The sequence below is a fragment of the Pituophis catenifer genome, unplaced genomic scaffold (assembly GCF_029215685.1).
Source record: "Pituophis catenifer annectens isolate HBS135680 unplaced genomic scaffold, rPitCat1.0.hap2 SCAF_9, whole genome shotgun sequence".
NCBI lineage: Eukaryota > Metazoa > Chordata > Lepidosauria > Squamata > Colubridae > Pituophis > Pituophis catenifer.
The window spans coordinates 6,948,070-6,972,436 of NW_027256889.1; the positions used below are offsets into that span (position 1 = coordinate 6,948,070).

The following is a 24,367-nucleotide window of genomic DNA, read 5'->3' on the forward strand; positions in this document are numbered from 1 at the left end:
GGAATCAAATCCTGATGTTTCCTCCGTCCCTCGGAAGCTCTCAAGGCCGGCATTGACACAACCAAAATAATGTTGTTTAAAAGCAGAGCTTAGCTTCCCCGAGCAATTCTGCCAACAACAAGATCCAGGCGGGGCACACAGCAAACACAAAATTGTGGTGTGACCGGCTAATAATCACCCGAGTAGCCAAACTAGTATGCAAACTGTGCCTATCAGTTACACATAGCCTTGAAATGTACAATACAGTTATTTTACAGCTGGCTGTGCAAACAAAACACTCCATAAAAAAAAAAAGAAAGAAGGAAAGAAAGAAAGGAACTTTTTGCTTGCTGTTTGTACTTTTGTTTGTTGCTTCACGGTGTACTTAAAAAAGGCTAGGTGGGGGCCGAAGAGTGGGCTTGGGCTGCAGAACAGGAAGTGACCCCCCCACCCACAGGGAGGATTAATGGCCAATCTTTTTCTTTTTCCTATTTAAATGGGAACTTTAAAATATCCAAGTTCCTAGTACTCATGATTCAAGAAGCAAGATTTTAACATTTCATGTGCAGGTAGGCCTCGACTTACAACCAAGGGCTTAGTGACCCCTCAAATTTATGGTGCCTCCCCCCCCCAAAAGTTACTTACACCCCAGTTCAGTGATGGGTTTCAAATGTTTTTACTACCGATTCTGTGGGTGTGGCTTGGTGGGCGTGGCAAGGGAAAGATACTGTAAAATCTCCATCCCCACCCCACTCCAGGGGAAGGATACTGCAAAATCCCCATTTCCTCCCGATCAGTTGGGACTTGGGAGGCAGAGAATAGATGGGGGTGGGGCCAGTCAGAATTTTTACTACCGGTTCTCCGAACTACTCAAAATTTCCGCTACCGGTTCTCCAGAACTGGTCAGAACCTGCTGAAACCCACCTCTGAACTGGATGTGACCAAGAAATAGTTTTTTGTGTATTAGCGCCCATTTATGAAATTATCCCCCCTCCCTCCGGTTTTAGGAAACGGTGAGTTCTAGTCCTGTCTTAGGTATTACAGCGGGCTGGGTGACTTTGGGCCAATCATCAGGTGACGGGAGTTCTAGTCCCACCTTAGGCATGAAAACCAGTTGGGCGACCTTGGGCCAATCACGAGATTGTGAGTTCTAGTCCCGCCTTACACATGAAAGACGGCTGGGTGACTTTGGGCCAATCATCAGGTGACGGGAGTTCTAGTCCCGCCTTAGGCATGAAAACCAGTTGGGTGACCTTGGGCCAATCACGAGATTGTGAGTTCTAGTCCCGCCTTATGCATGAAAGACGGCTGGGTGACTTTGGGCCAATCATGAGGTGACGGGAGTTCTAGTCCCACTTTAGGCATGAAAACCAGTTGGGTGACCTTGGGCCAATCACGAGATTGTGAGTTCTAGTCCCACCTTAGACATGAAAGTTGGCTGGGCGACCTTGGGCTCAGCCAACTTTTCAGAACCTGCTGAAACCCACCTCTGCCCCAGTTCCAACAACTGCAAACAAACCCACAATCACTTGATTGCATTTCAGGTGCTCGGCAAGGGGCTCACCTTTATGGTTAGTTGCAGAGCTGCAGGTCATTATGTGACCATAATTGGTGAGCATTTTTTGCCACTTTCCAGACTTTTCTAGCATGCCCATAGGTACACCGATTCGCTAAACGACCACAACATTCACTTAGCAACCACCAGGAAAAAATAAAATAAAATCAGGTCCAGTTATGTGGGGGCTGTCAACCTGCAAAGCTTTCAAGCTGCCATGAGCAGGAGGGAGGGAGAACTGAGGGCCTTGACATATAACCGTCATGATTTACGAGGGAAATCCCATGCTCCATTACGGTCATAAATCAAGGACTACCTGTGGTTCATCTGCTATGCCGTATACTAAGCACGTTATCTCTTTTGCCTTAATATAATAGGAAACAGGAATATCCTGAAAGACGGACGTAGTAGCTCGTCCTTTCTAAAGATTTGTGATTTCTCAATCTGAAGCAGCCTGAAATCACACCACCTAGTCGTGGCCAAAATTGTGGAAACCTTTTGGGAAAAGTGTATTTTTGAGGTTTGATGGCTAATAACACCATTTTTTATTTTTTTGGGAGTTTCAAGATAATCCTATTCCACTGCTGGAATGGCCTGGGAAGAGCCCAGACCTTCACCCAATTGAAAATCTATGGAGCTGACTAAAGAAACTGGTTAGTCAGAAGCAACCCAGCAATAAAACCCAGTTAATAGAAGCCATCATTCAATCTTGGTTTCACATTATAACAGCTGCAGAACTCAAAGACTTGGTTCACTCCATGGGAAGACGTTGTAAGGCCGTAATTCATCCTAAAAGTTACCCAACTGAGTATTAACTGACATGGTGATAATTTTTCTATATCTCGTTTTTTCTATGTGTTTTCACTTTTCTTCTTTATACTGCAACTGCTGTTCTAACAGCAAATCCTTCATAAAAGTTATTGCATTACATTCTTGGTTAAATTATCTTTCCATTAATACATAATTTTAGGGTACTACTACTCCAAAAAAAAAAAAAGTGGTGTTATTAGCTAGTTTTAGACAATACACTTTTCCCAAAAGGTTTCCACAATTTTGGCCACTCATCCGTGCCGCCACCATCTTTCTTAGATGGTGCAGGAGAAGTTGTGGAGGCTTTCAATGAGAGACTGGACAGACAATTTGTCTGAAATGGTATAAGGTCTCCTGCTTGAGAAGGAGGTTGGACTAGAAGACCTCCAAGGCCCCTTCCAACTCTATTAATTCTGTTTTGGTGAGAAGGCCCAGAGAAGGGCTTATCCAGGTTCATTCAATAATTCATCCAAACACGCTAGATTAGAGCTCGGTGTAATGCTGGAAACTCTGTCCTAAGAAGAACCATCAATGGCTGTGGTGACCCTCTCCAAACTAAGACAACAGATCAGGAGAAAGATGGACTTTAGGTTGTGTCTTCTCAACACGAACCTTGTTTCCCCCATAAATCCAGATCCAGTCAGAAAGAGGATCATAGAACTTGAAACCAAGCAGGCCAAACCACATCCTTATCTAGCTTCTAGATTTTTCTATCTAACCCACCCACCCGCCCCTTATCTTTTATATGGCAATGTTTTCAACCTTGGCCACTTTATGACCTGTGGACTTCAGCTCCCAGAATTCCCCAGCCAGCCATGGCTGGCTGGGGAATTCTGGGAGTTGAAAGTCCACACGTCTTCAAACAAGTTCAAAAACACCACTTTCTAGTAACCCCGACTGGCCTATTTTTTTGTTCAGACAGTTGCATCCCTTTCTGGATCGGGACTCCCTACACACAGTGACTCATGCCCTCGTCACTTCCCGCCTGGACTACTGCAACGCTCTCTACATGGGGCTCCCCTTGAGGAGCACCCGGAGGCTCCAACTGGCGCAGAGTGCGCCCACGCGGGTGGTTATGGGAGCAACATGGCGCTCCCGTGTGACACCTCTCCTGCGCGAGCTGCACTGGCTCCCGGTGGTCTTCCGGGTGCGCTTCAAGGTTTTGGTTACCACCTTTACAGCGCTCCATGGCTTAGGACTTGGTTATTTATGGGACCGCCTACTACCACAAGCAGCCTCCCACCGGCCGGTACACTCTCATAGAGAGGGGCTCCTCCGGGTGCCATCAGCTAAACAATGTCGACTGGCGGCCCCCAGGGGGAGGGCCTTCTCTGTGGGGGCACCCACTATCTGGAACGAGCTCCCCCCAGAGATACGGAGGATCCCGGATCTACGCACTTTCCGCCGTGCTCTTAAGATTCTCCTATTCCAGCAAGCCGGCCTGGCCTAATTTTCTCCCCTGTTTTAAAATTCTTTTTAAATCGAAATTTTAATCTGTTTTAAATTACTGGGATTTTTTAATTGTCTCGGGCTAAATTATTTAATCTGGTTTTAATTATGTCTTTTAACTTTTGTATCTATGTATTTTATTCTGTGCCTGTTCACTGCCCTGAGTCCTTCGGGAGTAGGGCGGTATACAAATCTAATAAAACAAAACAAAAAAACAAAACAATTGGCTTGAATCCTAGACTCCTTTACTTTTAACAGCCTCGGCGGAAGAAAGTTATGACATAAATATTATTAAAAATCTAAGCCGCTTGTGGAAGCTTAAGGAGCTCGCTTTTTGGCTTCTTAAAAAAAAAAAAAAAACCCCAACCAACTCTGAAGACAGCTGCTTGGATAAACGGAAGTTTCACCATCTTCCTGTCACAACTAGGGTAAATGTAACAAGAAGACAAAAAACCAGCAACCACTTCCATTTCCTCCATTTCGGCACGCCACAATCTTGTTGACCGACAAAGGCTGTGAAATCACATTTCATCTTTGACGAATAGCGTAAACAGAGAAACTTCAACTGAAGGCCCCAAATCACTCTGGTGTCATTACAAAAAGTGTAATGATTAATTTATTTTTTTTAAAAAAAAATTAATCACAAGATTTGGGGGAGGGGGGGGCTTTTCTTTAAAGGCCCTTCTATTTTGTTGTACGTTTTTGACTTTCCTGACTTCGTCCTGTAAATCCTGCAGAAAATTAGTTGCAAGGCAGGGGAGAAATCTTCAAGTGTTTCTACCCTAAACAAAAGTTGTATTCCCCCTGAAATACAACTTTTGACAAGCTGCCACTGTTGTAAATCTAATGTTGTCAAAAGTTAAAAGGGCGGCAAGTTGTTTTGGTGCTTTCTTTTTTTTAAAAAAAAAAAAAAACACCACCAGATTCAGGTCGCCTTGACATGAGATGCGTGCCAAGGAGGAAAAAAACACTGCTTTAAACTATCCTAAAAATAACAATAATAATAATCACAGGATCTCAACCATAGCAGTTGAAGGCCAGAGGCAAATGAGTACCCTGTTTCCCCCCCCCAAAATAAGACATCTCCTGATAATAAGGCCAATTGGGCTTTTGAGCCCATGGAAATAAGGCCAAGCACTTATTTTTTCAAGGTTCAAAAAAATATAAGACAGGGTCTTGTTTTCGGGGAAACACGGTAGATCTGACCCATCAGGAAGCTGCACTGCAAAACAATGCGAATTGTAAAAATTTGCGTCCCTTACACTACCACGTCCTGACACACATGAGGTCCTATCTTCTCTTTTGCCTAGCCAGGAGGAAGGGGCTTAACACAAAGCCAGCTTTCGATAGTTCAAATTACTCATTTGCTTTTAGAACGGTGATTCCCATTCTCGGGCAGCTTGAAGAGGTGTGGACATCAACTCCCAGAATTCTCAAGCTTGTTCCCCCATAAATCTAGATCCAGTGAGGAAAAAAGGATCAAAGGAACCCAACGGGCCAGGCCTGAACGTATCTGTTGATCAATGTAGCTCACCTTCACCTGGGAGCTGGCTGTCTACACGTCTCCAAGCCACCTAGGTTGAGAAAACATCGCTCCAGAACATCAGGAATCCCAACGGGGTTTTCCAGAAGGAAACTAGATTTTCTTGGTTATTGGAAACATTCCACTTCTCATCACATGAAACTTTTTTTTGGTTCTGCCTAAATGATGAGGAAGTTTCTTGGATGAGAAGCGAAATATTTTCAAGGGGGGGAACCACCACCACCCCCAAAAAAAATTCCAGTTGACTTTTGAAAAGCAACTTTGGGACAACTATGACCTGGATGATTGAGAATGTCTACAGACAACAGGAACAGAGCATAGAATTATTATTATTTTTTTGCCTACCCGGTTTCAATCTAGAATCTCTTTTTGTTCTCTCCAGCGTTAGATTAAACCAGATTGCTCATCCGGAAGACGTGCCATGGATCAGACCCAGCCAAACACCCGTCTTTTTGCTTACCTGTACGCCTGTCCTTTCAGGGGGTTATCTGGATACCAATGCTCATTAAATCGCTCGCACAGGATCTTGGTCAGGTTCTCGCCGAAGCGCTCCACTTGGTTTTTCTCCAGCTTCTCGTGACGGTTCACCAAGCGAGAGATGAACCGAGTTCCGATTTCAACCTCCTCTTTCATCCTGTCGCTTCTGTCGTATGTCCTGCGGGGGCAACAGCAATGCCATTCAGAGACCAGCGCTCTGCTAAAGGGAGGGAGGGGAGGCCCCTGCGCGGAGACAAAACCGAGGGGCTTCAGCGGGGATGGGATGGCGGGGCTCTCTGGGTCAAGCTAGGGGCGACCGGCCGAGATCTGCTCGAGAGGAGCGAGTCCTTTGTTCTGAGGTTGCAACACAGAGGCACCGAAAGGTGAGTTGGAGTTGTGAGCAAGAAGTGAGTCACCGAGGAAGGGGAAGAGAGATTGCGAGGCTGTTACATCAGTGGCTGCAAGGCTGCAGCAACTGGGTCACACGGAGGAGGCCCTCACTCACTCACACGTAATATACACATCAACATTCCCCGAAGGAAAACAGCCGCAGGGTCACTCAGAGGCCATCTAGCCCAACCCCTCCCAGGTAAAAGTAAAGAGCTGCTTATCAACAGATGGGGCAGCAGAGTCTGCTCAAGCCCTGGCATCTGATTTGTGGATTACTAGTCCCTACTCACCCTTGCCAAAGAGGCGGTGAGCAATGAAAACTTAGGGGTTTTGTTTTTAGGGTTTTATTTTATTTTAGCTTGCGTGGGCTTCAGCTCCCTGGATTCCCTAGCCAGCCTTGCTATCGTGATTGATTCATATCAATCATGATATCAGGATTGATATCAGGATTAAGAGATTGATATCACGGCCATTTTTGGTCCCGCCATGTATCTTCCAGTGGTTCCCCCCCCCCCCCATCAATCTCTCAGTGCCTTCCACCGTGCCCTTAAAACCCACTTTTTCCAGCAAGCCGGGCTGGCTTAAGAAGAAATTTTTAAATTTTTTAAATGTTTTAATTGGTTTGTGATTTTTAAATTTTGGGGCCAAATTTATATATATTTTAATTGTTCTTAATATTTGTAGTTCATGTTCTTAATTCTGGCTGTGCACCGCCCTGAGTCCTTAGGGAGAAGGGCGGTATATAAATTGAAAAATAAAAATAAATAAATAAAAAAAAGATGGTTATTTGTTAGGTTTAATATCCAGCCTTTCTTCGCGAGCTATTGGAGCACTCCCATTTCTCCCTAACAATCATGCAAGGTAGGCACGGCAGAAAGAAACTCAACCAGCCTAAATTACCCCTGGAACTCCACAGCCGAAAAGAGCTTTAATGTTTCTCTTCCCCAATCTTCCTCCCTCATAAACATTACACACTAATATTAGTTGGATTCACACAACTCACTGATCCTTAAACCCAGTTACTGGGTTCCCTAACTTGCTACACTCAAACAAACACATGATATTCCGGTGTTATGGGGCTGGCATTGGATCAGAAGCAACCAAATCCCATTTTAAGCTAATGTCTGTGTCGTGTGAATCCTGTCAGGGGTTATTCTTGGGAATAAAAATTCTGAGAATTCTAGCAAGCCTCGACGCACTTGAAAAGCTTCATGAGGAAGGAGCATTCATCAAGAATCAAGTTATAAGGAAGAAAAAAAAAGTTAGCGGAATTATTGAGTCTGTCATCTGCACCTCTATAACTGTCTGGTTTGGCTCTGCAACCCAACAAGACAGACACAGACTTCAGAGGATAATCAGAACTGCAGAATAAACAATTACTACCAACTTGCCTTCCATTGAGGATCTGTATACTGGACGAGTCAAAAAGAAGGCTGTGAAAATATCTACAGACCCCTCACATCCTGGACATAAACTGTTTCAATTCCTACCCTCAAAATGACAGTATAGGGCACTGCACACCAGAACAACTAGACACAAGGACAGTTTTTTCCCGAACGCCATCACTCTGCTAAACAAATAATTCCCTCAACACTGTCAAACTATTTACTAAGTCTGCACTACTATTAATCTTCTCATCGTTCCCACCACCCATCTCCTCCCACTTATGACTGTAGGACTGTAACTTTGTTGCTTGTATCCTTACGATTTATATCGATATTGATTGTTTCCTGATTGCTTATTTGTACCCTATGACTATCATTAAGTGTTGTACCTTAGGATTCTTGATGAACGTATCTTTTCTTTTTATGTACACTGAGAGCCTATGCACCAAAGACAAATTCCTTTTGTGTCCTGTCACACTTGGCCAATAAAGAATTCAATTCAATTCAATTCAATTCAATTCAATTCAATTCAATTCAATTCAATTCAATTCAATTCTATTCTATTCTATTCTATTCTATTCTATTCTATTCTATTCAATTCCTATTCCTATTCCTATTCCTACTCCTACTCCTACTCCTATTTCTATTCCTACTCCTACTCCTATTCCTATTCTATTGCTTAGGGGCCATCTGGTTGTAGAAAGCAGAGGTGTCAATATTGAACCTCAGGCAAACAGTCTGAAGGGCATGGCAGATAACTCTGCATGCCATTCTGCTAAGCCTAACTTTTAGAAGAAGCCACAGGTTGCTTCCAAGACAGCTTCACACTGAGATCCTACATCCCAACAAATCTTTCCCACCCAACAAAGTCTTCCAAACCATGAGGAGGACAACACCCCCCTTCAGTCCTTCACATGAAGCCTCCTGGGTCCAAGCGATGCCCCTTCCAGATGGCTGGCAGAAAACGACGGGAGTTCTGGCACACCTGGTTGGGATCATCCCTCAAAGCTGGGCACAGTGGGGCTTCAACACCACTTTTGCTGGGAGGGTGTCGCCCAGGATTGCACAAAATAGGGACTGGTGTGCTCCTTTGTGCTCAGGCAGACACAGACAGCCCCAACCCTGATAAGAAGAATACGTCCGGAGGTCTACCAGTCACAGGACTTTGTGATCAAACTCTGCTACGTTTCCTGGAACGGTTTGTTTCTGTTTCAGCAAAAAGTCCCTGCTAGTGAAGGAACACAGATATACACACCCACAACGGTTGCAACATCAAGAGGCTGGCCAGAAAAACAAAACAAAAGGGAGAAAAACGAGTTGTGTCTTTGTCTACAAGCGCCAAGCACACGTGTGCCACGACAGACACCTCTTGATATAGCTTTCGCCCGAGCCAGCACTGTGGGCTCATTTGTGTACACATACACACACACTCTTCCCATAAGCAATGACCTTTCTCCCCGAGATAACAGCGTGCAATACAAGGGATTCACAACTCACTCCTGCAGAAAGTTCACTCCCTGCTTGACTTCTAAGAACTCAAAATAAGGAGAATATTGTTAGGATTGCAACCATGCCCGCTTACATCACTGCCCCCAATGCCAGGTTTTGCAGTCCAAGGTATTTTGTAAAATCTGGCAAAAAAAAAAAGATGGCTGGTTCCTGATTTTTTCCCATTTTTTTACGAGCATCTACGCACACGACAATTATAACACTGTTCCCCCAATCTAATATCATCCGGATGACTTGGATCTCAACTCCCATCATCCCCAGCCAGGATGTCTAAACTTACATGAATTAAGCAAGCAACAGAGCAGATGGGTTGTGGGGTGGGGTGGGGGGGAGAAATCAGCAGGAGCCCAATTTGGGAAGTCTGGATTGGATCAAGCCAACATTTCCCATCCATTGGAATGAAAAAAAAAAAAAACTGTCTATCCAGCCTGTGTAGATTTCATGGTATCCAAAGAGAGTTAATTTAGTCTGCTCTTTCTACAGGGCTCCAGGTAAAGCAAAACTATCATCAGGATAGTGATCGCTAATGGAACTTATGCCCAGCTGCAGTCTACCCCCAAATGTCAGAAGAAGAAAAAGTAAGAGAAGAGTAACAATGATGATTAAAAGGACTGGAGACTAAAACATATGAAGAACGGTTGCAGGATTTGGGTTTGGCTAGTCTAGGGACGTGGTGGCTCAGTGGCTAAGACGCTGAGCTTGTCAATCAAAAGGTCGGCAGTTCGGCGGTTCGAATCCCTAGTGCCGCATAACGGGGTGAGCTCCCGTTACTTGTCCCAGCTTCTGCCAACCTAGCAGTTCGAAAGCACGTAAAAAATGCAAGTAGAGAAATAGGGACCACCTTTGGTGGGAAGGGAACGGTGCTCTGTGCGCCTTTGGTGTTGAGTCATGCTGGCCACATGACCACGGAGACGTCTTTGGACAGCGCTGGCTCTTCAGCTTGGAAATGGAGGTGAGCACCGCCCCCTAGAGTCGGGAACAACTAGCACATATGTGCGAGGAGGAACCTTTACCTTTAGTCTAGAGAAAAGAAGGACTATGGGGGACATGATAGCAGTCTTCCAGTATTTGAAAGGCTGCCACAAAGAAGAGGAGGTCAAATTATTTTCCAAAGCACCATAAGGCAAAACAAGAAACAATGGATGAAAACTAATCAAGGAGAGAAACAACCTGGAATTAAGAAGTAATTTCCTAACAGTGAGGACAATTAACCAGTGGAACAGTTCAGAAGTTGTGGGTGCTCCAATACTGGAGTTTTTAAGAAGAGACTGGACAGTCACTTGTCTAAAAAGGTATGGGGACTTCTGCTTAAAAGCAGGGGGTTGGACCTCCAAGGTTCCTTCCAGCTCTGTTCTGATTGAAGATTGGAGACAGGTTAAGCATTGCTGCTGAACTCCATTGTGGATATCCAATAGCCCTTCTAGTCTTAAGCATCTGAGCATTATGCACGTATACAATAAAGAAAAGTTCACAAGAGTGACCAGCTATCTTAAATAATTATTATAATAATAAGCACCTTGGGTGCAATCCCACGACATCGGAAGCCCCACTTCAACACCATCAGCCTTGACAAAAGCCACCATCGGACAACTGCAAAAGGCAGCTTTACTTGGAACAGCTCACAGGCTGCAACAATACCTTTACTATAGATAGTCCTTGACTTAGGACCACAATTGAGCCCAAAATTTCTGTTGCTAAGCAAGACAGTTAAGTGAATTTTGTCCCATGCTTCAACCCTTTCTTACCACAGACGTTAAGGGAATCACTGCAATTGTTAAGTTAGTAACACGGTCGTTAAGTGGGTTTTGCTCCATTTTATGACCTTTCTGGCTACATTGGTTAAGTGAATCCCCTGCCGTTAAGGTAGAAATGTGGTTGTTAAGTTTATAGTTTATTTGTTTATAATTGATTGATTGATTGATTGATTGAGTAGCCCTTGGGCCATATCAAAGTGCAGAGTTCCAGAAACAAATTATTACTAAAACTTTGATTAAATGCAATGTAAAATGGAATTGGATAAAATGCAATTTAAAATGAAATTGCAATGAAAGAACAGCCTAATGGGAAATCGGAATAAAACACAATAATTTAAGATATAGATAAAATATGATAAAATTATATTTTGGTGTCACCCCTACCGTCTACCCCAGGGGTCGGTAAATATGACCCCTTTATGACCTGTGGACTTCAACTCCCAGAATTCCTCAGCCAGCTTGGCTGTCTCAGGAATTCTGGGAGTTGAAGGCCACAGGTTGTAAAAGGACCACAGTTGCCCACCCCTGATCTACCCCAAACAGTCCCACATATGCAGATCTCCACTGAACCATTTTGCTTAACGTGGTTGTTAAGTGAATCTGGCTTCCCCCATTGACTTTGCAGGGAGGAGGTCGCAAAAGATGATGACACGACCCCGAGGACACTGCCAAATGTCTGACTTTTGATCCCATGACTGCAGGGACGTGACCGTCGTTAAGTGTGAAAAACAATCATAAGTCACATTTTTCTTAGCGCCGTTGTAACTTAGGTCACTGTATTATTAGATAGATAGTAGAGAATTTATTATTAAAACAACATCTCTCTAGCTATCCGAGGTCCTTGAGGAGAACTCGAAAAGGGTACAAAAATACCAAATCCATCTAAAATATCTGGCTGACAACTGTGCAGCTAACCTTAACAATCATAACAAGAACTGAAAAAAGAAAGCAGAGATAGTAGCCATAGCGATAAGTTTGCAACCCCAAACCATCTGGAGCACCACTTGAACCATATTGGCGCTGATAAAAAATCGCAGCCGCGAGAAAAGCCAACGTGGCTTTACTGTTCTTGGGGGGGGGAGCTTTAATCCTGCAAGGATACCCTTTGTCTTATTAAATAACAACATCTGGCGATCCGAAGTCCTTCGGAAAGACCCGATAAAAAGTGTACAAAAATGTCAAATCCCAGTCTAAACATCGCCCTGCCTGTGCCAGAAACCATCATCATAGAATAATTGAAGGCCACTGACAAGCTAAGAAGGAACGGGCAGCTGTGATTTTACCTTGCTGTGAACGCAACAATAGATAACAGCAAAAAATAAAATAAAATAAAATAAAATAAAAAAACGAAGAAGGCAAAATCCACTCCCCACTTGCAGCTTCCAGAAGTTTCCCAGATGGAGCAGGGCCCAAAACTTTGATCTGATTTGGTGAGAATGTTTTAAGACACATGGCAGAATTTGCTTTGTGTCCCAGGGGTCACGTGATCTCCTTTTGCGACCTTCGGATGAGCAAAGGTCAATTGGATAACTAGATTCACTAAACAACTGGGGTACTAACTTAACAGCCTCAGTGATTCGCTTAACAACTGTGGCAAGAAACAGCGTAAAATGGGGCAAAACTCACTTAACAAGTGTCCCACTTAACAATAGAAATTTCAGGCTCAATTGTGGTCATAAGTTAAGGACTACCTGTACAGACTCCCACCTTAGACCAGAAATCTGGTTCTTGACCATTAGCCAGAGAGAGGTCACACTTTCCCTGGGGACATCAAGACTGACCCCAAGGTGTGGTACATAACAACTGTGTTGCTTGGACAATACAATGCAGTCCTCGACTTATGACCACAACTGAGCCCAACATTTCTGTTGCTAAGCAAGAGAGTTCAATGATTTTTTTTTTGTGCCATGTTGCAACCCTTTTTTTACCACAGATGTTAAGGGAATCACTGCGAATTGTTCAATTAAGTAACACGGTTGTTAAGTGAATCTGGCCTTTCCTCATTGACTTTGCTCGTCAGATGATGGCAAAAGGGGATCACGTGATCCCCTGGGACACTGCAACCGTCATAAATATGAACCAGCTTGTGGAGTGCTTGAATTTGCATCACAAAGGCTATTGGGGTGCTGCAAGGAACATAAATCAAAAGACCATGGAGAGAGATGCTGCAGTGGCCATAAGTCACTTTCCTCAGTACCGTTGCAACTTTGAACAGTCACGAAACAAATTGTTGTAAGTCGAGGACGACCTGTACCCTCCTAACCAGCTTTTGACCGTGTGGCATCCCTGCTGAGGTAAAAGGGAAAGGCTCCCAGGTACTGTACACCCGCCAGATTAAGCCAGTTTCCAAAAACACCCCGAAGCAATTGGAAAAGAATGTCAGGCTGACAGGGTGTCCCCACCCAGTCACAAGACCTGGCGAATTGCCATCACCGCAGCCGGCTAGTCTAGCAACGGCATCAGCCAACTCACCTGGAGTCTTCCTTGTCTCAAAAAGACAGGTGTGAGGGAGACCCAGATGCCACCGCCAAGGACAAAACCCCTGCCTTGGTGCTCCAGAGAGCCCCTCTCTTGTCTCCGTCTCTGAAAGCCCAGAAAAGAAACCATCGAGGTTCCTCCTTGTATTGAAAAGGGGAGGTTAAAAGGGACAGGAAATATTTGATTCTTAGGCTCTAGTCTCTGTGGATTTCTTCAAAAACAGAGCCATCCTCCCTCCATTGCAAAATTGCCCCTCGTGGCATGGAACCAGCTTACTGGAGGAATCGTCTCATCCACAATGACATCAACCCAGCCCACCCAGTCAGGAAGGAAAAGAAGGTTACGAACCCCACTGGATTAAAGAATTTCGACTGGGAGGTTTAGGAAGACAGCTTCCTCTGCCAGTCCCACTCCCACTCCCACCCACCCCCGTGGAATCTCTGCTCCCCCCAGACATGTGGTTGGTCCCCACTTTTCTGTTCTTCCAGAGGAGTTTGAAAACTTGGCTGTGTCAACTAACATGGTGTGTGTGAGAGAGAGAGAGAAAGAGGGAGGGGGAGGGAGGGAGGGAGGGAGGGAGGGAGAGAAAGAAAGAAAGAAAGAAAGAAAGAAAGAAAGAAAGGAGGGAGGGAGGAAGGAAAGAGAGAGAGAAAGAAAGAAAGAGAGAGGGAGAAAGAGGGAGGGAGGAAGAGAAAGAAAAAAAGGAGGGAGGGAGGGAGGGAGGAAGGAAGGAAGGAAAGAAAGAGAGAAAGAAAGAGAGAGAGAGAGAAAGAGGAGGAGAGGGAAGGAGGGAGGGAGAGAGAGGGGGAGGGAGAGAAGGAAGAGAAAGAAAAAGAAAGAAAAGAAAGGAGGAAGGAAGGAAAGAAAGAAAAAGGAGGGGAGGGAAAGAGAGAGAAAGAGGGAGGGAGAGGGAGGAGGAGAAAGAAAGAAAGAAGGGAGGGAGGGAGGAAGGAAGGAAGGAAGGAAAGAGAGAAAGAAAGAGAGAGAGAGAGAGAAAGAGGAGGGGGGAAGGAGGGAGGGAGCGAGAGGGGGAGGGAGAGAAGGAAGAGAAAGAAAAAGAAAGAAAAGAAAGAAGGAAGGAAGGAAAGAAAGAAAGAAAGAAAGAAAAGAAGGAAGGAAAGAAAGAAAGAAAAAGGAGGGGAGGGAAGGAGAGAGAGGGGGAGGGAGGGAGAGGGAGAGAGAGAAAGAGGGGGGGGGCATGCAACCTTGGGAATGGCTGGTGACTCCAGGGTGCTCCTTCGACTCTTCAACTTGTCCTTTAACCTATTTTTAATTCTGTTCTCGGTTGGCTTGTTTGTTTTAACCCTGCTTTTATTGTATTTCTTTGGTTTTTACGACTTTTATTCGCCATGTGCGAATAAGTAGGTGGCAATATAAATCTTCTCCATAAAGACCATTCGTAAACTGCCCGGTGACTAACCTAGACAGTGAGATAGGCACTATCTAAATTGGATAGGTAAATACACAAATAAACTCAGGCCTATCGATCTGTCTGTCTGTCTGTCTGTCTGTCTGTCTCACTCACGCACTCTTTCTCTCCGTCCATTCTATCTACCAAGCCATCTGCCTGTTCATCCATCCGTGCATTTCTAAACAAACCTGCGCTTGAATGATATCTCACGCAGGCATACAGATGGTGCTGTGATGGCCCATTGGATTTAAGAGACCTCCCAACAACGCCTTGAAGTTGGAGAAGGTAATAGTTGAAGGGGCTCTGAGACAATTGACCCCTAACAATAGAAGATAATCCTTGTGGCTCTGGGTTGAACTGTGGGTCCTCCGTGCTCTGGGCCTAGTTGTTTTCTTGCAGATGTTTCATGACCCAACTAGTTGACATCACACCAGCACTACTGATGTACTGATCATGTTACCTAGTTGGGTCATGAAACGTTTGCAAGAAAACCACCAAGCTCAAAGAGCACCAAGAACTCCACAATTGTCCCCTAACGGAAGCAAAGAATTATAGTAGCTCTTTTATTAGGACTAACATGTTGATGTACAAATAATAAGCTCAACCTTTTGTTAGCTTTTCTGCAAAAAAAGTGTGTGTTTCCCCTCTGAATATCTGCCCATTGTTTCACCCCCCTGGGATTTTTTTTTTCTCTCTCTCTGTCTCTCCTATTTCCCTCTTTTGACTTCTACTTTCTTTGGACTGTCCTTTTGCTCCATTAACTTTTGCTTTCTATCTATAGTCCCATTGATAAATATAGCTTATTCTCAGGAAACTCCACGGCTCCTTGCCAAGATTTTCGGGTGGGGAAAGAACAACAGAGGCGGCAGCAGAACTAAATTTGGGAAACCATCAGTCCAAATCTTATCTCTGATTCCAAGACACACGCAGAGAAAGAGAGAGAGAGAGAGAGAAAATCACTAGATGACAGACTTCACACAACCTATAAAGCTCTTAACTCAAGTTAACTAACAGTGCAAATGCTGTATCTAACTAGCGTGCAAATACTCTCTGCATCCAAATTCTGGGGTTTCCTTATAAGACATCCTTCTATTAAGAGGGTTTTTTTTTCCCCTTCTGTTCAATCGTGTCCATTTCTCAGACACTACCTCTGCAGTTTTCCTGGCAAAGTTTTTCAGACGTTTGCCATTGCCTCCTTCCTAGGGCTAAAAGAAAACGACAGGCCCAAGATCACCCAGCTGGCTTTGTGCCCAAAAACGCATGAACTTCTGGTTTCCAGCCTGAGGCCTTAAGCACAACACCAAAAGTGGCTCTATTAGGTTTGGCTTCAGCTTAACAGATGGTAGAAACGTAGCCATTGTGGATTCACGGCTTAAATATGACCTCAGCCAGATTGTGATTTAATCAACTGATTCACAGAATATGGCTTACCATGATATGCAAAGCCGGCTTAATTCGCAGAATGCTCAATGTTCTTAGGTTACCAGAACAAATGGTCAACCCACAGAAATAGTTGGGTCATAGTTTGGAAAAAGGACATTTTCTTCGCACCAGAGGGTACCGTGCTGTTGACATCTTTTGAGCCAAGTTGCGTGCAATCATGTGCCAATCTAGTCCATTTCCTTGATTAACATTCAAAAATCCTAAAGTACGCTTTCAAAATAGACAAAGTTATCAAAGGAATGGAGCCTCCCGGTTCAGAAGTAGCATACCTTTAAACACTGGTGGCTATCGACGAATCCAGCTTGTGGGCAGCCCCACAGAGCCATTGATTTATTTACAACTTTATTTATAACTTGGCAACTTTAAAGGTAAAGGTAAAAGTTCCCCTCGCACATATGTGCTAGTCGTTCCCGACTCTAGGGGGCGGTGCTCATCTCCGTTTCAAAGCCAAAGAGCCAGCACTGTCCGAAGACATCTCCGTGGTCATGTGGCTGGCATGACTAAACGCCAAAGGCGCACGGAACGCTGTTACCTTCCCACCAAAGGTGAACCCTATTTTTCTACTTGCATTTTTGACGTGCTTTCGAACTGCTAGGTTGGCAGAAGCTGGGACGGGAGCTCACCCCGTTACGCGGCACTAGGGATTCGAACCGCTGAACTGCCAACCTTTCGATCGACAAGCTCAGTGTCTTAGCCACTGAGCCACCGTGTCAATTTCTTGGCAACTTTAAGCTGTGCCGGCTGGGGAATTCTGAGAGTTGAAGTCAACACAGCATAACCTTCTCATGGTTTAAAAAACACTGAATTACACAGTAAGGACATTTTTTTTGGATGAGACACATCAAGAAATCAAACAAAGTACACCCCAATCTGGCACATGACCTGATGGACTGGTAGGCAGTGAAAGAGAAGGGAATAGTTCGTGTTTAATAATAATGTTCCTTGCAAAGAGAGAGGGAGTGTTGGGGACGGCCCACAACTATCTTCCCATGGCCAGGCACTGATAAAGACTTGGAAGCTTAAGGCGGTTTCATCAGCTTTTGGAAAGGCCAGTGAGTGCCAGTGTACACAAAATAATAATCAGGGGAGGATAAGCATCAGTAGGAAGCTGGTGAAATGCAAGAGCAGATTGGCACTCAGTAAAGAAATAATGGGCACATGCAAGAGGGCAGGAGGGAGGGATCAAAAAAGTACAGGAAGGATGATTTCCATAAAGGGAAAAACCCAAACCTGGAGGTCACCCTTTTAGCAGTATTTCTCAACTTTGGCAACCTTAAGATGCATGGACTTCAGTTCCCAGAACTCCCCAGCCAGCTAGTTGAAGTCCATAAAAGTTGAAAAATGTTGCTTAATGGGTCAATTCAAGAGCCCTAACAATTGTCCCAAAGGTGGTTTTTTGTTTTTTTTTCAGGAGGCAACTGGGTTTTTTTTTTCTCTGAAGATGTATCGCTTCTCATCCAAGAAGCTTCTTCAGCTCTTGACAGGATTCTCAAGTCATCATCTCTACAGACTTTTAGCTATACAATTTGGGACGGACACCCTTTGAATGGTGTGGGAGGAGGAATGGATTTCCAGAGGAAAAAATGGTAGACTACAGGAACCAGGAGCGCCAGTCAGGTGACCCTGAGGACACAGATAAACCTCCAAGGGATTCTAAGACCCTCTAAAACAGAGTTTCTCAACCTTGGAAGCTTGAAGATGGGTGGAGTTCAACTCCCAGAATCCCCCAGCCAGCAGCGCTGGCTGGGGGATTCTGGGAGTTGAAGTCCACCCATCTTCAAGCTTCCAAGGTTGAGAAACACTGCTCTAAAAGGATGCAAACGACTAGCTGCTGCAAGGAATATAAATCCTTCCATTCCCCACTATCCTGCCAGAGCTGAAGAAGCTTCTTGGATGAGAAGCGAAAGAAAAACAAGAAGACGTCTTCAAAGAAAAAAAAAAAGAAAGTCCAGATGCCTCCTGAAAAAGCACCTTTGGGACAACTATAACCTGGATGACTGAGAATCTCTACACACCCCTAACAATTGCATTTATACAATCTGATTAGCTTTTGTTTTTATTTTTATCTCTCTCTCTCTTTTTTTTTTTTTTGTGACTTATCGCTTTTATTTTGAAGCCACTGGATGAACTCAGGAACAGTTAATTTGAGAAACAAAGCATGTGTTCCTTGAATACACTTCCCTCCCTCTCTGCATTTGGACATTTTTGCATACACACACACACACACACACACACACACACACACAAATCCCATGGCCCCTTCGAAATGAAACCAGTTTGGCCTCACAAATGGTCTGTCCATGACCCTGGGCCTGGGCCATTTCAAGATGTACTGTGTTGTTAGGTCTGTACAATTTTTGAGGGCCATTTCCTCCCTGGAGATTTGTGATTTAGACCAGGGGGTCTCTCCAACCTTGGCAACTTTGAGACCTGTGGACTTCAAATTCCCAGAATTCCTCAGCCAGCTGGGGAATTCTGGGAGTTGAAGTCCTCCAGGCTTAAAAGTTGCCAAGGTTGGAGACCCCTGCTTTAGATCATCACATGACCCTTCCTGAGAGGAGAGAACAGGTAGCAACAAGCAGCTTCATGACAGCCTTTAGACAATGGTGTGTAGGAGTGCTTTTCAAACCCAAAAACTTCAGGATGTGTGGACTTCCAGCTCCCAGAGTCCGGCAACCAACATGCCTACTTTGCTGGGGAATTCATGGAGTTGAAGTCCGCATATCTTTCTTTCTTTCTTTCTTTCTTTTCTTTCTTTTCTTAGATTTATATACCGCCCTTCTCCTTTCAGACTCAGGGCGGTGAACAGCCAAAATAAAAACATTTGTACACAAAAGTTAAAAATAATTTTAAAAATAATTAAATGAAATTTGGCCCATAATTTAAAACACTTCCGTTAAAAATCAGTATCAAACTTTAAAACCAACATAGAATCAGGGCAGCCCGACTAACTGAAAAAAAGTAAGTTTTAAGGGCCCGATGAAAAGTCCGGAGGTCTGGGATCACTTGTATCTCTGGGGTTAGATCGTTCCAGAGGGTAGGTGCCACCACAGAGAAGGCTCTCCCCCTGGGGGTCGCCAGCCGACATTGTCTGGCTGACGGCACCCTGAGGAGGCCCTCTCTGTGGGAGCGAACCGGCCGGTGGGAGGCAATTGGTGGCAGAAATCTTAATTAAAGTTGCCAAATTTGAAGAAAAAAAAACACACATATATATTCCACCTTTATCTGCCTCCATGTACCCAGCAGGAGTTGATGGATTTGGCTGGAAAACATTGTAGGGATGTACACAATGAATTATCTTATGGCTAATTCAATTATTTCACTTGTTCTGATTATTTCTCTTTTCCGATTCACTCAACATAGACATTAACAACCAGAGACCATCCACCAGCCCAAGAGAAAAAAAAAGACTGCAGCATCTCTCCACCAGTAATCAGCACCCAGATCAGCCACAGATTAACTCCAAAATTAAATTCAAGTAAACCATACGCCAATCAAGAAACTGCCAAAGAGCCATCAGTACATAGCCCAACCAAATAATCCTTAAAACCAACCCCATCCACACAGACAGAAAAGGACACCAGAATATAAACTGACAGCAAACTCCACTCCTTACTAGCTCTGATGATGTTACCTAGTTAGGGTAATGAAAGGTCTCTGCAAGAAAACAAAGCAAGCTCAGAGAGCACCAAGAACCCCCGATATTCCTTTTACTTTACTTTTTTACTTTTATTTGATTTATATACCGCCCTACTCCCGAAGGACTCAGGGCGGTGAACAGCCAACAATAAAATACATACATACAAATCCAACAAATTTTCTCCTTTATTAGTCCACTCAACATATGTAACCCGGCTTATGTGTTCTCATCAGGTCCCAGGACCACCCCCACCACCACCACCAAAAAAAAAAAAAGGAGGAACCAAGAAGATGGCTTAACATGATAATAATAATGGCTGGGATTCTCATTCCAGTTTACCAAACTGCTTGCAAATAGCGCCCATCGTGCAAAAAACCAACTATTGAATTGCAAATTAAAACCTACCAGGACTGGTTCCACACGAGATACCAGGCTAAAATGTGGTTTATTTGGGGGTGGGGGAGGGAAACGCAGCATGCTTGCAAGCAATGTCTAGGTTTCAAGGATGATGGGGAAAGAACCGAAGCGCAGGCCGACAATTACGCAGCTGCTGAAACGAGAGTGGAAGCAAGCACGATCTCTTGGACTCTTTATCCTTGAGGAGAAGTGGGACATCAGGAGATTTGCATTCGCCCCATCATCAGAAGCGGGAATTTAGCATCAGGAACTATTTGGGGCAGAGCAATTATTTTCTTTTACTAAATGAAGGGCTGAATCCATGAACCCCCCCACCCTTCCACCCCAAATGCGTCTATTTCACACACAACAGCCTGACGTGGTGGCTCAGTGGCTAAGACAACTGAGCCCGTCGATCAGAAAGATCGGCAGTGTCCCGCGGGTTCGAATCCCTAGTACGGGTCTCCTGCGTGAGCAGGGGGTTGGACTAGATGACCTTCCAAGCTCCCTTCCAACTCTGCTACTGTTAACTCCCCAAAAAAGTTTTGCCCAGACTTATCCTTCTCCGCCTCTTTCCCAACCCCAGGCGCACAACCTGAGCGAGAAGGGGACCCAAAAATGCACATTCCCCTTCCTCCCTTCCTGCCCCGAGGCCTCGCCAATTCTTTTTTTTTTAAAAGAGCCCTCGGCTTTGCCTGCAATCCCTCCCGACCGTTCCCAGCCGGCTCTCCTCCGTCTTGCCGATCGTGGGAAAGGAAAAAAGAGGGAGTTGCGTCCACAGGCTAATTTAGCAGCGGGCGTCGGGTTGGAGACGGGGAGAAGGAGAAGAAGAAGAAGAAGAAGAAGAAGAAGAAGAAGAAGAAGAAGAAGAAGAAGAAGAAGAAGAAGAAGAAGAAGAAGAAGAAGAAGAAGAAGAAGAAGAAGAAGAAGAACCACCCCTGGTGGTGCAGTGATTACAATGCAGTATTCCAGGCAAATTCTATTCACTACCAGGAGTTCGATCCTGACCAGCTCAAGGTTGACTCAGCCTTCCATCCTTCCGAGGTTGGTAAAATAAGGACCCAAATTGTTGGCGGCAATATGTTGACACCGTAACACACACATACACACACAAGAAGAAGAAGAAGGGAAAAAGGGACTGAAATGGCAACATTTGGAGGTCGGGGAGAGCGCAGTCGAAAGTATCGAGGCGCACGGAGGTCGGGAGAAACGTGCCCGGGAGATCAAGGGATCTCTTCGGGGGGATCGGTCGCTGGAGCACGCAGGACGCTCCCACTGGCGTCTTTCCTCGCCGATCCCCCGTCCCCGGTCCCGGATCGGAGTTTCCACGTGGAGAGAGACTGTCGCGCATCAAGAGTTCAAGAATGGCCAGGCATTCCCAACGGGAAGAGGAGTAACCGGTGGGAACGCAAGGCTCTCCAACTTCCAGCAAACAATTCCCGCAGCCCCCGATCACAAACCACAAAAAAAGAAAGAAAGAAAGAAAGAAAGAAAGAAAGAAAGAAAGAAAGAAAGAAAGAAAGAAAGAAAGAAAGAAAGAGAGAGAGAGAGAGAGAGAAGAAAGGAAGGAAGGAAGGAAGGAAAGAGAGAGAGAGAGAGAAAGAAAGAAAGAAAGAAAGAAAGAAAGAAAGAAAGAAAGAAAGAAAGAAAGAAAGAAAGAAAGAAAGAAAGAAAGAAAGAAAGAAAGAAAGAAAGAAAACTCCGACTTGTCCTCCCAACTTTGTACCCCGGCCCCGCTCCCCCGGCTCTACTTTACCCCCGGCAACGTGCGATCCTCCTTGCCCGCCACGCGGTTCTTCCTCTTTTGCGCCTCTCAAAACCGATCGCTTCTGCTCGGCTCGGCTTCGCTTCTGATTCATCCGAAGCAGCTGAGAGGCGGATTTTAAAAAAGGAGGAGATTCCCCCGCCCCGCCCCTTTCCCCGCGCGCCAGACGCGTCACGCGAGCCAGATAAGGGAGTTCCAGGCCAAGCGTGGGAATTTCCGAGCACCGGGGGCCCGCCAAGGGCAGGCGATAGGGGGCGCTGCGGCTCCTCGCCCGGGGTGGTGGAGACCCCTGCCGCGCGGAAAAAAAGCCCCGTGGGTTACTTTATTTTTTATTTTTTTTTGTATTATTATTATGCAGAGTGTTTCAATGAAGTGGGGAGTTGCGCAGGAGGTGGGACAAAAGGAAGGTACTTGGCGTTATCTTTCGCAGATGCAAATTCTGCCTAAGTAATGTGACCTTCCTTTATTGATAAAGCCCATTTGCATTTGTTTATTTCCCAAAAGTTCCTTTTTTTTTTTTTTAATTCTGTAACTCTTAGCAGTCCTTTTCAAATTTTAACCCCTAACAGACGGTCCCGCTTCGTTGTAAGGTCTTCCGCCTTCGGGTGCAAAAAATATATATATTGCAAATTGCGTTGTCTTTCAAAAATATACACATTAACGTTTTTTAAATGTTATACGTGTATTTATTTATTTATAAAATTTCGAGGCCTGCCCGTTTGGCTCTTGAGTGATTTTTTTTTTATGAGCTGAGGTGCTTTTGTAAAGTTTTTTTTTTAAAAAAAACTATTCTTTATTTTAAAACAAAAATAAAATATAAAATCATCCTCATTCCAAACAATTACAGTGTATCGATCGGTTAACATCCTTTTGTGTTCAATCCCATCTTCAAAATATCAATATATAACTAAAACTTATTTTCATTTAAAAAAAAAATTCACATATTTTATCTTAACTTCCACTTCATATTTCATATTTTATTTCCATGTTTTATTATCTATCCATTGATAAAATAAATCCCATATCAAATAATATTGTTTATCTTCCTGTTCTCTTATTTCAAATGTCAATTTACTCATTTCAACACAGTTGATCATTTTCTTATTGATTTCTTCATCAGTAGGTATCTTCTCTCCTTTCCAGTTTTTGGCAAATACAATTCTAGCCGCTGTTAAAACATTCACAATTAAATATTGTAAAGTTTTTTTTTTCTTCCTCCCTTTGGCTCTTGAAGTTTCCTTTGTAAAGCAGTTTATAAACATAAAACAATTCATTTTTTTCCCCTTTATGTACCTCTTTCAGAGTTTGCCCCCTTTTCAGCTTTGCTCTTTACTGTATTTTTTTCCAAGAAAAAAAAAAATCTTTGCTGCAGTTAAACCTTAGTTCTGCAAGGTTTTAATTTATATTTATGTTTATTCCATATTTATTATTTAAAAATAAATATGGAATAAATAAATATTTTTAAATAAATATTTTTTTAAAAAAAACTCAAAACGTATCTAATATTCCTTCCTTCTCCTATTTTCCTCACAACAACATCCCTGTGAGGTGGGGTTGGGCTGAGAGAGACAGGCCCAAAGTTACCCAGCTAGTTTTTGTGCCTAAGGCAGGACTTAAACCTTTGTTCTGCGAGGTTTTAATTTATATTTATGTTTATTCCATGTTGATGATTTAAAAAAAAAAAAGAAGCAGCAAACATTTCCAGTACTCCTTCCTTCTCCTATTTTCCTCACAACAACATCCCCTTGAGGTGCGGTTGGGCTGAGAGAGACAGGCCCAAATTCACCCAGCTGGCTTTCGTGCCTAAGGCAGGACTAGAACTCACTGGCTCTGATTTTCTAGCCTGGTGCCTTTACCATTAGACCAAAGCTACCTATTTATTTATTTATTTATTTATTTATTTATTTATTTATTTATTTATTTATTTATTTAATTTGTATACCGCCCTTCTCCCAGAAGGGACTCAGGGCGGTGAACAGCCAAAATTAAAAAACATACAAATGCAAAAGTTAAGATAATTAAAAGAATTAAATCATTAACAATTATATTTCACATGCTTTTAAATATTTGTATTTTTGACAGAGAAATGTGAAGCGGTTGCAAATACAAAGATGAGAGACATGAGACCGAACAATGCAGAAGAGCTGAAGGCCGCTATTGAAGCATCCTGGTCTTCCATAACACCTCAGCAGTGCCACAGGCTGATAAGCATCCATGCAACGCCGCATTGAGGCGGTAATTGATGCCAAAGGGGCCCAAACCAAGCACCGAGTACATATGCATGCTTATACTTTTCAGAGGTCCGATATTGTTCTATGTACAATCCTTGTTTTATTGATTTCATGTAACATTCTAATTTTCTGAGATTGTGAATTTGGGGTTT

General features: G+C 44.0%; 2 protein-coding genes across 2 annotated transcripts in view; both read right to left on the bottom strand.

Moving 5' to 3' along the window:
- Positions 1-22,054, bottom strand: part of LOC139320983 (protein BTG3-like) — a 28,930-nt gene extending 6,876 nt beyond the window's left edge. The window contains exons 1-2 of the mRNA XM_070949565.1: positions 21,976-22,054; positions 5,797-5,991 (exon numbers count right to left, since the gene is read on the bottom strand). Of these exons, the coding sequence (XP_070805666.1) occupies positions 5,797-5,969 (173 nt within the window). The 5' untranslated portion in view covers positions 5,970-5,991; positions 21,976-22,054. The remainder of the gene's footprint in view (positions 1-5,796; positions 5,992-21,975) is intronic.
- Positions 21,972-24,367, bottom strand: part of SPACA6 (sperm acrosome associated 6) — a 12,418-nt gene continuing 10,022 nt past the window's right edge. The window contains 1 exon segment of the mRNA XM_070950009.1: positions 21,972-22,087. Within this exon segment, the coding sequence (XP_070806110.1) occupies positions 21,972-22,087 (116 nt within the window).